General features: G+C 36.0%; 1 protein-coding gene across 2 annotated transcripts in view; it reads left to right on the top strand.

Moving 5' to 3' along the window:
- Window positions 1-14,722, top strand: part of ARHGAP5 (Rho GTPase activating protein 5) — a 42,408-nt gene that overhangs the window by 5,728 nt on the left and 21,958 nt on the right. For both annotated transcript variants that reach the window (XM_017741921.1, XM_008639573.2), the window contains exons 4-5: window positions 1-3,841; window positions 13,496-13,643. In XM_017741921.1, the coding sequence (XP_017597410.1) occupies window positions 119-3,841; window positions 13,496-13,643 (3,871 nt within the window). In that variant the 5' untranslated portion in view covers window positions 1-118. The remainder of the gene's footprint in view (window positions 3,842-13,495; window positions 13,644-14,722) is intronic.

The following is a 14,722-nucleotide window of genomic DNA, read 5'->3' on the forward strand; positions in this document are numbered from 1 at the left end:
AATGACTGAAAGCGATTTTTGGAGCCCTGGATATACAATTTAAATTTGTAGGAACCTTTTCCAGAATGAAAACCGCATACAGTTACCTTGATAATTGCAAAAGGATGAGAGGAAAGTTATGATGGCAAAAAACAAAGAGCCACGCCCCCCATCTTATGCTGTTAGTGTTGTTGGACTGTCTGGAACTGAAAAGGATAAAGGTAATTGTGGAGTCGGAAAGTCATGTTTGTGCAATAGATTCGTCCGATCAAAAGCAGATGAATATTATCCTGAGCATACCTCTGTGCTTAGCACAATTGACTTTGGAGGAAGAGTTGTTAACAATGATCACTTTTTGTACTGGGGTGACGTAACACAAAGTGGTGAGGATGGAATTGAGTGCAGAATTCATGTAATTGAACAGACTGAGTTCATTGATGATCAGACTTTCTTGCCTCATCGGAGTACAAATTTACAACCGTACATAAAACGTGCAGCTGCCTCCAAACTGCAGTCCGCAGAAAAACTAATGTACATTTGCACAGATCAGCTAGGCTTGGAGCAAGACTTTGAGCAAAAACAAATGCCTGAAGGGAAATTAAACATAGATGGGTTTTTATTGTGCATTGATGTAAGCCAAGGATGCAATAGGAAGTTTGATGATCAACTTAAATTTGTGAATAATCTTTATATCCAGCTCTCAAAGTCTAAAAAACCCATAATAATAGCAGCAACAAAATGTGATGAATGTGTGGATCATTATCTGCGAGAGGTTCAGGCCTTTGCTTCAAATAAGAAGAACCTTGTGGTCGTGGAAACATCGGCAAGATTCAATGTCAATGTTGAAACATGTTTTACTGCACTGGTACAAATGATGGATAAAACTCGTGGTAAACCTAAAATAATCCCCTATCTGGATGCCTATAAAACTCAAAGACAGTTAGTTGTTACGGCAACAGATAAGTTTGAAAAACTTGTCCAAACTGTGAGAGACTATCATGCAACTTGGAAAACCGTTAGTAACAAGCTGAAAAACCACCCTGATTATGAAGAGTACATAAATTTGGAAGGAACAAAAAAGGCCAAAAACACATTTTCAAAACACATAGAGCAACTTAAACAGGAACATATTAGAAAGAGAAAAGAGGAGTACATTAATGCATTGCCAAGAGCTCTTAATACTCTTCTGTCAAATCTAGATGAGATTGAACTTTTGAGCTGGTCAGAAGCCTTGAAGGTAATGGAGAAAAGGCCTGACTTCCAGTCCTGTTTTGTAGTGCTTGAAAAAACACCCTGGGATGAAACTGACCACATAGATAAAGTGAATGACAGAAGGATTCCATTTGACCTTCTCACTACCCTAGAGGCAGAAAAAGTTTATCAAAACCATGTGCAGCATCTTATATCCGAAAAAAGGAGGGTTGAAATGAAAGAGAAATTCAAAAAAACTCTTGAGAAAATCCAATTCATTTCACCTGGGCAGCCGTGGGAAGAAGTTATATGTTTTGTGGTGGATGACGAAGCATTCAAATACATCACTGATGCAGATAGTAAGGAAGTGTATGGTAGGCATCAGAGGGAGATTGTTGAAAAAGCCAAAGAGGAGTTTCAGGAAATGCTTTTTGAACATTCAGAGCTATTTTATGATCTGGATCTTAATGCAACACCAAGCACAGATAAAATGAGTGAAATTCATGCAGTTCTGAGTGAAGAACCTAGATACAAAGCTTTACAGAAACTTGCACCTGATAGAGAATCTCTTCTGCTCAAACACATAGGATTTGTATATCACCCAACTAAAGAAACTTGTCTTAGTGGCCAAAACTGCATGGACATAAAAGTAGAAGAGTTGCTTGCCAACAGTCTTCTGCAACTAGACCATGGACGCTCAAATTTATACCATGATAGTGCCAACATTGATAAAATTAATCTTTTCATTTTGGGCAAAGATGGCCTTGCACAAGAATTGGCAAATGAAATTCGGACACAATCCACTGATGATGAATATGCATTAGATGGAAAAATATATGAACTAGATCTTAGGCCTGTTGATGCCAAATCCCCATACCTGCTGACTCAGTTGTGGACCTCAGCCTTCAAACCACATGGTTGTTTCTGCGTGTTTAACTCTATTGAATCACTGACTTTTATTGGGGAGTGCATTGCAAAAATAAGGGCTGAAGCATCTCAGATAAGGAGAGACAAGTATATGGCTAATCTTTCATTTACATTAATATTGGCTAACCAGAGGGACAGTGTTAGCAAGAATCTACCTATTCTGAGACATCAGGGACAGCAATTGGCTAACAAGTTACAGTGTCCTTTTGTAGATGTGCCTGCTGGTACATACCCACGCAAATTTAATGAGGCCCAAATAAAACAAGCTCTAAGGGGAGTACTGGAAGCAGTTAAACACAATTTTGATGTTGTAAGTCCAGTTCCCACTATTAAAGATCTGTCAGAAGCTGACTTAAGGATTGTCATGTGTGCCATGTGTGGTGATCCGTTCAGTGTGGATCTTATTCTTTCACCTTTCCTTGATTCTCACTCCTGTAGTGCTGCTCAGGCTGGCCAGAATAATTCTTTGATGCTTGATAAAATAATAGGTGAAAAGAGACGTCGAATACAGATAACTATATTATCATACCATTCTTCAATTGGTGTAAGGAAAGATGAACTTGTTCATGGATATATACTGGTCTATTCTGCAAAGCGAAAGGCATCCATGGGAATGCTTCGGGCATTTCTTTCTGAAGTTCAGGATACGATTCCTGTCCAGTTGGTGGCTGTTACTGATAGCCAGGCGGACTTCTTTGAGAATGAAGCAATCAAGGAACTCATGACTGAAGGAGAACACATAGCAACAGAAATTACTGCGAAGTTTACAGCTTTATATTCATTATCTCAATATCATCGTCAAACTGAGGTTTTCACATTGTTCTTCAGTGATGTATTAGAGAAGAAAAACATGATTGAAAGTTCCTACATGTCAGACAGCACAAGGGAATCAACGCATACAAGTGAAGATGTTTTTCCAAGATCGCCGAGAGGAAGTTCCCTTGACTATAATTACCCAGATTCAGAGGATGATGCCGAAGGACCACCGCCTTACAGTCCGATTGGTGATGATGTAAGGTTACTCCCAGCACCTAGTGATCGTTCGAAGTACCGACTGGATTTGGAAGGAAATGAGTATCCTATTCACAGTACGCCAATCAATTGTCATGACCATGAACGCAACCATAAAGTGCCTCCTCCGATAAAACCGAAACCACTTGTTCCAAGAACAAATGTGAAAAAACTGGATCCTAACCTCCTGAAAACAATTGAGGCAGGTATTGGCAAAAACCCCAGGAAACAGCCTTCTCGAGTGCCTGCAGCACCGCCAGAAGATACAGACCAATCTGACAACTATGCTGAACCTATTGACATGGTTTACAAACACAAAGGCTTTGCAGATGATATCTATGCGGTTCCAGAGGATAGTCAGAATCGTATTATTAAAGTTCGAAACTCAATTGTTATAAATACCCAAGGTGAGGAAGAAAATGGGTTTTCTGATAGAGTAGCCAAAAGTCATGGGGAAAGAAGGCCTTCAAAATACAAATACAAGTCTAAGACACTGTTCAGCAAAGCCAAGTCTTACTATAGGAGAACACATTCAGATGCAAGTGATGATGAGGCTTTTACCACCTCCAAACCTAAAAGAAAAGGAAGACATCGTGGAAGCGAAGAAGACCCACTTCTTTCACCTGTTGAAACATGGAAGGGTGGCATAGATAATCCTGCTATTACATCGGATCAAGAATTGGATGATAAAAAAATGAAAAAGAAACCCCACAAAGTAAAAGAAGATAAAAAGGTAAGTCAGTTAATTTAAATTTTATTTACAACTTCTGGTGCGTTGTAAAAAGGGAAGACACAAAATATGAAAGAGTTGCACCCTGTTTTGAAACAGGTGCTTTAAAATTTCCAATCAATATTTGTTAGATTTTTTTTGTCTTAAGTTCCTGTTAAGTTGCTTGGAACTAGCAAACCTTAGGGAATGAGATGGTTTGTCACCTTATCAGCTGTTTAATAAATTTCAGTTGTTTTCATCTCTGTACTTACATGTGGAGGCTTCCTTTCTTTTAAGTGAGGTGGTGGGGGTTTTTTTAAGGAAAAAGATGCTTTATGACTTCTTGAGTAGAACTGGTTCTTTCAATTCTTGCAGTTTTTGCTGTTGGAATGAGGTTTAGGGCTGGTGAATGAAAGGAGTGATTTCTTTTTAAGTCTTGGTTGTCTACCTGGAACTCTAGAACAAGTGCATGAAAAGGAAACTTTGTATAGTAGTTCTACTGACTGCTGCCTTTTCCTAGTGTGAGCAAACAGCTGATCAAGTTGAAAGTTATACCACTTGTAAGGTTCTCTATTCAAGCAGAGTAAAAGGAACAAAATAGGGAAATAAAAGGAAAATAACAATGTTGCAGTTTACTTGAAAAATGTTTCATTTTCATCTTTATGCCTGAGAGTTACTTATTTTTTGACTTACTGTCTGAGAAGTTTTATCATCCAAGGTAGTGTTGTGGTGTGGGTTCTATATGTACATTCTTTATAGTTTAGATTTTAATTTTAGGCCAGCAGTCATTGTGTTGGGTATAGTTTTGACATGAAATCAAGACTGTTCCTGATCAGTTAGATACTTTCTGTCTTGTCTAAAAATAATCTGACCTTTTTAATATTATCTTTTGTAGCATTTTCAAAATGTCACTTTTTTAGCTTAAATCTGATGGTACTTGAAAACCAGGTAGAAATAAGTTTTGTTAAAGTAGAGCATAGTTACATTTTACTAGTAGATAAAATTTTTCCTGGTGTGCAGCTGTGATTTGAATTACACATGACTGATTTAAAGGGCACTAAATTTTCTTAGGGCTTACTCATAAGCATGGATAATGATGTCTTGTGGGCATAAAATCATATGGTTAAAAATACCTTGAAGTTATCCTTGTGGAGAAACTTCGATTTAAAAAAACCCCAATAATTTATATACTTTTCATAGGATCGTTGAATATCCTGAGTTGGAAGGAACCCACAAAGATAATCAAGTCCAACTTCTGGACTCCTTTTGCTTGAAATAATCTTGTTACATAGAAATTGAAATGTAGTTTCATAATCTTCCTGCTCTCCCAGCTGTGTTGAGTTGACACAGAGTTATTCTGTGTTGAATATTTATGTTTTAAACTGAGTAGATCTAGTAGAGTGGGGTCTTCTCTTCCTATAATTGTGTCAGGAAACCTGCTGATGCCTCTACCAAAGCCTCCACTTTTGGCTTTAGCCTGTTGAGAAGAAGCCTGAGTTGCAAGTTTCAGGCTGTTTTAATTTTTGTAGTGGGTAAGTTTCTTGAAGAGTAGAATTGTTTTAAGTTTTGGTTGGTTGGTTTTGCTTTGGTTTGTGATTTGTTGGTTATCTGGGGGTTTTTTTTTGGGAGGGGGTTGTATGTGTTTTGTTTTTTTTTTTACTCGCAAGTAGCAAAGCTGCTACTATTAGAGAAAACTTTTAATAATCGTGGAAATTATTGTAATGATTGAGAAAACAAATTTAACTTGATAGCTCAAATGTTTGCAAGTTTTTAAAGTATCTTGAGTGCTATTTTGAGTGCTCAGTGCTTTTGATAAGTAGTGACTTCTGTGTTGACTTGAATGAAGTTGAAGTGAGAGCAGTTCCAGTTCAAGTGAGTCATTCTAGTTCATTATCTGTTCCTTTGGGTTTTTTAATGCTTAATTTTATTTCAGAAGAGATGCAGTTTTATTAATTTTGGAACTTTTTCCACATGTTTTCCTGTGTTGTTTTGGATGAGCAACTAGCAGTCTTTTATTACAGAAACAAAAAATTATTCAAATTATATTTTCCTTGTCAAGTGTTCTTTGGTCCATGCGAGAGATGTTAGTGCACCACTATTTACAGATTACTTGCCGAGTTTTTTTGAGAATTTTGACCGCTTGAATGTGAAAGAGATAAATAGAACTTGTGTACTTTCTTTCTGACTATTTCTTAAATCTCTTGCTGATACTTTTTCTGAATTGTTCAGCTCTTTGTAAAGGGAACATAGGATACATGTGTAACTATTCTTGCTTTAATTACAGTGGTTCTGAAATACAGAAATCCTATGAACAAAATTAATTTGTTTGGAAAAACTTGAACTTTGAAGTCTGAAGTCCTAGTTGTCTTTTTCAGAGATTGATTGTTTTATTTTAAGCCTGAATAGGATGTAACACTCTTGATACTCCTTGCATTTTTGTTTGAGATGTGATGTGTTTCTGGGTGGGTTTCTTGTAAGGTGTCTCAGGAGAGACATAACTGTGCTGCAGGATGCTCATTCTGCCCTGATGCTTTCAGGACCCCGGTCTCCCAACTCACAAGATAAAATCACGTAAAAATATGGGCACCAGGACATTTATAGGGAGGCAGAAAATGGATGTAGAGTGATTGTAGGGTTCAGGTAAAAAAACTGAAGGCAAAAAGGCAAGAGTTGGGTGGGTAGGAAGGAGGAGTCAAGATCTGACGAACAGTAGAGTGGGAAAATGAACAGCTGTAGTTTGGTTAACACGTATCAAACTTTGAAAATCTATTGTGAACACATGTTATTAAAGGCAGAAGTAAATAGTCAGAATTGTGCTACTTGTTGCTATTTGGAAGCATAAATTAAAATGTTTTACTGTGGAAAGTAATAGCAATGACAAATCTGTGGAAAGCAGGTAACATTACTTGCAAGGTCATCTAACGTTTCTTACTACCAAAAGAAACAATTTAAAATTCAGGCCAGTTAAGCAAGTGTGCTTTGGTCTGAATTATTTGCCCATTATTTTTGTCCATAACACTGTGCTAGTGTTCTTAGGTCTTCTTTCAGTATACTGGTAGTCAGAACTGGAAGAGAATTGTCCTTGAGCTCTTCTTTAAATTATCACAGCAATATAATTCCTCTGAAAACTTTTATCCCCTCATTACTCATTTTCTCTGAAAAACTCATCCAGAGCTTCTGTTTCCTCTGTATTGGTGAGCAATCTTGCAATTCCTAGTTTTCACCCTTCCATGTGGTAACCTCTCTCTTGGAATGTTTTTTTCTCTGTCTGGTCACCTCCAAACTGGTAAAGAAAAAATGGCTGCTTCTTGACCTGAGTTTTAGAAGATTTAAAGAGAAATTGGAATTGTCCTCTGAACCTGTGTTTTTAAATGAGGGTGACTGAAACTGTGCATAGTATTGCAAGGAATGTCATAACACAGTGCATCATATAATCTTAATGTTTGCTGATGTCTACTAGAAATTACTACCCGACACAGTTGTGCGATTGTACCCAACCTTTGCTTAGCTGCAGTTGCTGTCACTTTAGGTACCTTTGGCCTGCTCTTGTCCTTGATAATTTCCAGGTAATGACTTCACACTGTATAGTACAGGTGGTTTATTGTACATACACACCTGTATGGTATATACACACAGTATCCGTACATTAGAGCACGTGCTACAGACACATAACAGCGCATAACTGTTACTAGTTGCGCATTCCAGTGCATGATTTTTCCATTACTCTACGACTTTGTCCTTTTTGTTGTTGAGTATCATCTTTTTTCTGCTCCTCCAGTTGTCACTGTAGTTTCCTATATGCCATCACCAAGTGCCTTACTAAAGTTCAGATTGGTACGACCAACAAAGAGATGGTAGTTCTATCTTTGCCTCTAGAAAAGTGGAAAAGGTTGAATCAGTATAGTCTAATCTGTGATACACCCACCTTTATCCTATTTTATTTTATTAGCATGTGTCTAAATGTTCTGAAAAATCCATTATATGGCCTTGCATGTGCTATTAACAAGTTGACCATTGAACTTTTTCTGGTGGGGATAAATATGAAGAGAAGTGAGGAGGTGGTGAAGAAAGCAAGCGGACTGGCTTCAATCACAGGACTTTTTAGCCACGTTCATGTGGAGTTGTGTGTGCACACTGAGCTTGAAATACTTCAAGTGCATGTTGTTCAATATTTGAAGTGCATGCTGTGTGCTAGTATTTGTTAAGCTGTAGTGGCCTGTTTCTTCACCTACAGAACTTCTTCTGTAAAGTTTCTCTTATGAGAAAAGCATCTTGTCCTTTCTGTTGTTGCTAAACAAAATAGCAAAAAAATGCATTTTGTGGAGTAAATTCTCCTCTATATTGTCATGCTTTCTATGTTTGATTGTTTATTTCCATCATGGTGTTCACAAACTTTAAAGGATCTACGCACAGACTAAAATGTTAAAATGTAGCTTTGTCCTGTTTCTTCTTTGCCAAGTTAGACCTCTCCAGCTGAGATGTATGCTCACTCATCTCCATGTCTTTATCAGAAACTGGAAGTGGGAATTTCAAGTAGATGCTCATCTCAATTAGAATTTTTAACATTAAGGTCTAGTATGAACATTATTGGTGTTGGTACACATGAAAAGCAGCAGCCTTGCAAGCTGTATCATAAACTGAAGACAAAAATAGTTTAACTTAATTACTTTGGAGATACAAAACAACAAACTACAGAAAATTTCAGGTCATGAAAGGGCATGAACATTCCTAGAGGAAAAGGATCTTGCTGAAGGAAGCCTTCTAATATCTTAGGAAGAACTGTTTCATGTGTGTGCAATAACATTAAAGCTGCAACTGATGCATTTTATGCATTAATAGAAAGCCCAAACCACAGTAGTCCTTGCCTTTCCATTCTCACTGTGTAAACAAGCCCAGTGTAAATATTTAAAAAACTAGTCATCAATTATTATCAATGATTTTTTTTTTATTATTATTAGTACTATGAAATAATAGCCAGTTGTTTTTGATCCTTGTCTTAATTTAGTAATTCCCTCTACAGCAGGAAGCCTGCCTGATGTGGAAACCGGTAGCTATTCCATACAGTGACAACTAACAACCTTGTTATTTGTTTTTACAATGGAATTGATGTGTATTAAAACTTTACCCACCTGCTTTAGAGCTCTTATCTTTGTGAACACTTTGAGATATGTTCAGTGTCTAATTTAGGCTGGTTTTTTTCTCCTCTTAGAGATTATGGTTGTTTAGGTTTTTGTCCTCCACAACATATAAAGAACAGCAAATATCCTGACTAAATTTTTGCAAAGGGAAAGGAAAAGCCTTATCTTGAATTTTTTAAGTACTTCTGAAAAGAAATCCTAACAAATCCACCCACCACAGAGACTAGAGAGATCTTGTAAACAATACAATCAATTACCTGTTCGGTGATAATTCTTTGGCATGTCATTGTTGAAATCTGAAAAAGTTCCACTATATGTTCTTTGACCAATGGTCAGTAGTTTGGTTATTCAATGTCTGATGGGTTTTTTTTTTTTTTGGTGAATGGAGTTTCCATCTGTATTGCTAAATCTGAGAAATAGTGTTTTAAAACATTGCTTTGTAATCCTGTTTGCAAACAACACTGGTTGCTTCCAGAGAAGTTTGTGAATTACTTCTTTCCATTTTCATTTATACCAAGATGATTGATTGTAAGATGCTTTTTACTTTAAATGAATCTGAACACTTTCCTCAGTTGTTTCAGCAAGAAAAATCCACTAGCATCTTGATGAAGTCTCACATATTTTACTTTGACTTTTTAGAACATGATATAAGCAGTACGTTTCTCATCTATTTTTCTATGCTTAAACTTGCTTGCTGCCATTATAATTTCAAAACTATATGAAATTTTGTGTTAAAACTATTACAGAAATAGTATGAGGAACTGTAGAGCCCATGTGTGTTGATCTCAGTTTTAATAAGACTATGGTAAATATGTGAGCAATGGCAGATCAACTTACATTTTTATTCAGCTGTTCTTGTGTAAATTCAGTGGTTAATTTAGCAAAATACTGTACTTCAGACTGGAGTGTGCAGTGAATTTTTTTTTGTTCTGAGGAATATAGGAAATATTAGAATCTGTACTTTCAGGTTTCATCTGTTCAAATTTAACACTCTTAATATGCATATTTAGAGCCATATGCCTTATTGAGCCACTGTAGTTTAAAACAGTGTAACAAGCTGGAATTCTAAAAATGGCAGAAGGCATGAAGTGAAGAAAGAGCATGTTAGGGACAGTGATCTGCATTATTCATACATCATATAATTTCTGAAGAGCTGGCTGTGAATTAGAGATTACAAATACTTTATTAAGTATATTTATTCACTATAAAGTGAATGCTGTTCATGGTGTGTGGTTTTATGAAGTCCTGAAAATACAGACTTTGCCCTCCGTGACCCTAGGGCTGACTGCAAATGATGCAGGCAGAAAACTTCCTTTGCATCAAAAGTAGTAGTGAAGTCTTTTGGAGGTAGAGAAGTGGTTGAATTTCTTATTTAATAAATAAATTATTGATGGTAGTTCTGGTGGGATGGCAGTGAGAGGAAAAAAAAGCCTGTCTTGAACAGAGTAGGCAGCCCATCCGTAAAGGGACTTGATAGGATTTTGGCAGTTTTTAGTTTTCTAGGTTAATTTTAAAAGGTTGTATTTAAGTGCATTATACCCTCAAGGCTCACAACTGGCTAAAGTCTTAGCCTAGTTTCTCTCTAGATGATGGGTGTTACTTAGCTGGTTCCCTAGTACCTGTAGTCAAGAGGTTAAGCTTGGGTATTCTTTACATCTATCTTTTCAAAGTTAATGTTCTTTGTAATAATATTTCTTTGAAATCAAGAATTGGATACTGTGCCATGCTAGACTATGTTTTAGACTGTGTTTACCTTGTCTTATGTTAAGAGGACTTTAGCTAATCTTTTGCAACATGTATCTTGGTGATTGAAGTACTGCAAAATAAAGCAATATTGCAAGTAAATGCAATGCAAGGCAAGTTTGGAATTATCAGAGTTATAATGCTTTCCTGCCAAAATATATAAGGATCAGTTGAAAGTTTGGCATTAATCTGTTAGGGTATGACGAGAAGTTGTCTTTGGCAAGAAGCAAGTGGTGAAACCCATGCTGAAAGCTCAACGTAAGTGCAGCAATCAATTATACAAAGCCCCACAGATCTATATGAAAACAAAGGATTTCAACTTCATGGTCTTGGGCCTGTATTTTAATTACTAGCAGGAAAACAGTGGTATGTGAAACAATGAGCTTTTTGCTAGGCTTAAGTCACAAAACTTTTGTGCTGGTTCTTGTCTTCTTTAACTTGGTGCCTATTAGTTATTTTTTTATGATGATGTAGGAGAAGCATACAAAATTGGTTTTGGCTGTGCCTAGATTAGTACTTGCTGCATGCAGTATTACGTGACTGCTGCATTGTCGGGTGTAGGTGTTTTGGGAGGATGATTGAACTAAAAATACCTGGGGCAAAATCATAATCTCTTTGCCAAAATCTAGGAATTATGGTTCACCTTACTCAGGTGCTGTTTAACTAAATGAATAATTTAATGTTTAACAGTTTCTGTTTATTGTTTCATTAGAGATATTTTAAAAGAATTTTTTCTGCGTAAAATTAAACGGTAGTTACTATCTTGACTAGGAAATCTGAAAGTTCCGTTCTATGTCTGATAGATCAGAAAAAAAAGGTGTTTTCTCAGAGTGGGGAACAGGGGTTAAAGAAAAGCTTTCACTGAGACTTAATTTTGTTAGAAATAAGACCCATATTTTTTTCCCTGAAGCCAATTGGTCTTTTGGCAAAGATTAGGTCTTTTGCACAGTACACCTTTTTGTTCAGAACAAGTTCTCCACTTAAGAAATCTAGACCTACAACTTCAGGAAGGTGTGGAAGTCTAAAATCAGGAAGTAGCATGTTGGTTTTTCTTAATGCCTTAAAGTTTTGTTTTTAATTTACAGAAGTATTTTTTGTAAAGATCATGTAGATAGTGTTATTTGCAGGAGGATTTGATTTATGCTGTCAGTGGAGAGTTTATGCACTCATATACCCCAAAAGAAAGGAAAATAATGAGGGAGATATTTTAATAAATACTGGCCAGGAGAGGTACAAAATACATAATGATACATAATGAGAAACAGCTGATAAACTTATTGTTGTAGCGGCCTTGTGAAATTGTAATTTCATGTTTATGGAATAGTCTTGCAGTGATCATATCTTGTATTCTGCCTTTAGACCAGTTTGCAAAAGGACTTCAGGGTTCTCTCCTTTTTCTCTTTATTGTTTTATTCTTTATGCTTCATTAAGTTCTTTAGACAAATTTTCACTTTCCAAACTGGGGATTAAACTGTTTTCAAGTAAAGAGTTCATCTAAGAAACCTTTTTGCATTTGTGTGTGCATAATGTCAAATGTGATATCACAGTCCCTTGCAACCTTTCTTCTAAAAGCAGGACAATTATTGGAAAAGAGCACTATTTACTCCGATTTTGTAGCTGTGTCTGGTATTTCATACTATGTCCAGGTATTCTACACAGATAATATTCATAATTTTCATAAAATTTCTGTGGAGTCCTAGTTTATTATTCCATTTGCCTGACTGCTTTCCAAGAGACACACAGAGTCTTTTTCTATCTTGTTGATCTTAAATACACAGTCTTGAGTGTTGCTTCATTTATTCTGTGATGGTGAAGATGTGCAGTGAACACCCTGGGAAAAAAAATTGAGTTGTTTCTCCTTTCTTTACCGCCTTAATATATGTATCTAAAATGATCTTTCATTTAACATTTGACAAAAATGTTTTCAGTGAGTTTTATACATTGTTTAGCTTCAGCTTGGCCCTTTCAGCTGTTGCTCATCTGAGCTGGATGCTGCCTAAATAAATATTTTTGATGTACTTTATATTTTCATCAATATTCAGAGATGCATTATGGTATCTGATACAATATAACTCTTGTAATCATCCAAGGCTGGTTTATCAGTTCCACTGATACAAGTCCTTCTCAGTGGGAAAAAAAAAAATAAAAACAGGAAAATTCCGTATGAAACTCTCCATCTTAGATTTGATTGTGTGCAAACCTCCTTTTGGCTAAAATCCTATGCCTGTAACAAAGCATCCATGCATAATAGGAGTGCCTGCAACTTTAACTTCAAGACTGATTGTTAGTCATTCTCCATTGTCATGTTTCTTGTATAGTTGCAATATAAAGATTGTTTAGTATCTTTAAATATATGCAGAAGACACCAGCCTTGTTTTGGTGATATGACACCGGAGTTTTATCCTGACAATTTATAAGGAGGTGTGGTTCGGATGTGATTCCTGTGAGCTGTGCTGAAAGACTTGTCACAGCACTCTAAACAAGTGGTGTCTTTACTTCTGTTCCTGTGGTCTTTCAGTTACTGATATATTGGGTCATCCTGTTCCTAGTGTAATACAAAACAGATCAAAACTTTTAGAAGTTGAGTGCTTTGTATCTAATGTATTATTACTTTATAATTAAGTATTTATAAATTTATCATTTTAAAAGTGCATTTAATTTTTATTCATTCAGTTTGCTGTAGAGGAATTTTAATGTCTGATAGATATATGATCTGGTTGTGTTTACTGAATGATTGAAATATGAGTTGGTTAAAATGTTACTTGAATATTACTTAAATAACTCTGTTTTGTTGTAGCCGAAAAAGAAAACTAAGACATTCAATCCTCCAATCCGTAGAAACTGGGAAAGTAATTACTTTGGGATGCCCCTACAGGATTTGGTTACACCCGAGAAACCAATACCTCTGTTTGTTGAAAAATGTGTGCAATTCATTGAAGATACAGGTAAGATAGGAGGACTGTTAGAGGAAAGACTTGCCCATTTTGCATAACAAGTAAAGCCTCTCGTTTTCTGTTATAAAGTACTTACAGAATTTTTTACTATAAATAAATACATGGGGTTAGGCACATTTAGAAAGAATGTTTTCTAAATTGTGTGCTTAATATGTGATTTTTTTTTGACTTAATTTATACAAATACTTAATTACTTTTTGACAAATGTCTGAAGTTTAACATGTTCCCTGTAATTTAAAAAACTTGTATCACTGTCTAATGCCAAATGACGTTTAACCCAATGGCAGTCCAGTCTTACATGTCTTACTATTGCCACTGCATTTTCTTTCATATATTTAAAAGCTCTGAAATCCGCCTTTTCCAATTATAGAAAACAGGGACTTGAAATGGCTTCTGACTTGGTTTGATTAGTCAGCTTGCTTTCTTGATTTTGAAGGTGAACCTAGTTTTGCATTCTAACTTGTCACAGAGACAGAAACATTTATTTTCTAAACACTGTGTAATTCTCCATGAAAAATGTTAATCTATTTAAGATATAATTTCACAGTATGGTTTTCTCTCTCTCCTTTTTCCCTGGCTTCCTGGTTGTGTGTTTGTCCCTGCTTTCAGCCTATTTACTGTGTGACCATGAGGCAAGTAGGATGATTTTGCTGGTCCAACAGAAGACTACAGTTAGGAGTGGGGATTTGTTTTGAGGTTTGGGAATGACCTGTGGTTGGGTTTTGCTTGGGGTTTTGGGGGGATTTTTTTTGGTTTGTTTGTTTTTGTGAGCACTGTTTTTCAGTTAGTGTGTAGATCCTGCTTGCTCTGAAGTTTTATAAATGCTATATTGCTGTATTTAAAGTAGATGACAGTGTGACAACTGAAACATGCAGGACCATCTTTTGATGTGTGTCTGCAATTGGATGTTGTTTAGTGTAAAGTAAAACAGCATCTTTTTTCTAATTTGCTTAGATCTCTAATACAATTTTGGCTGTAAGATGACAGTAGCAGTTTTAGCAAGAGTAAAGCTGAAAGGTTTTTTTTCTTATAATAAAATTCAGTTTTACTGCCATCTGTAAGAATAGTGT

The sequence above is a fragment of the Corvus brachyrhynchos genome, unplaced genomic scaffold (genome assembly GCF_000691975.1).
Source record: "Corvus brachyrhynchos isolate BGI_N302 unplaced genomic scaffold, ASM69197v1 scaffold115, whole genome shotgun sequence".
Taxonomy (NCBI): domain Eukaryota; kingdom Metazoa; phylum Chordata; class Aves; order Passeriformes; family Corvidae; genus Corvus; species Corvus brachyrhynchos.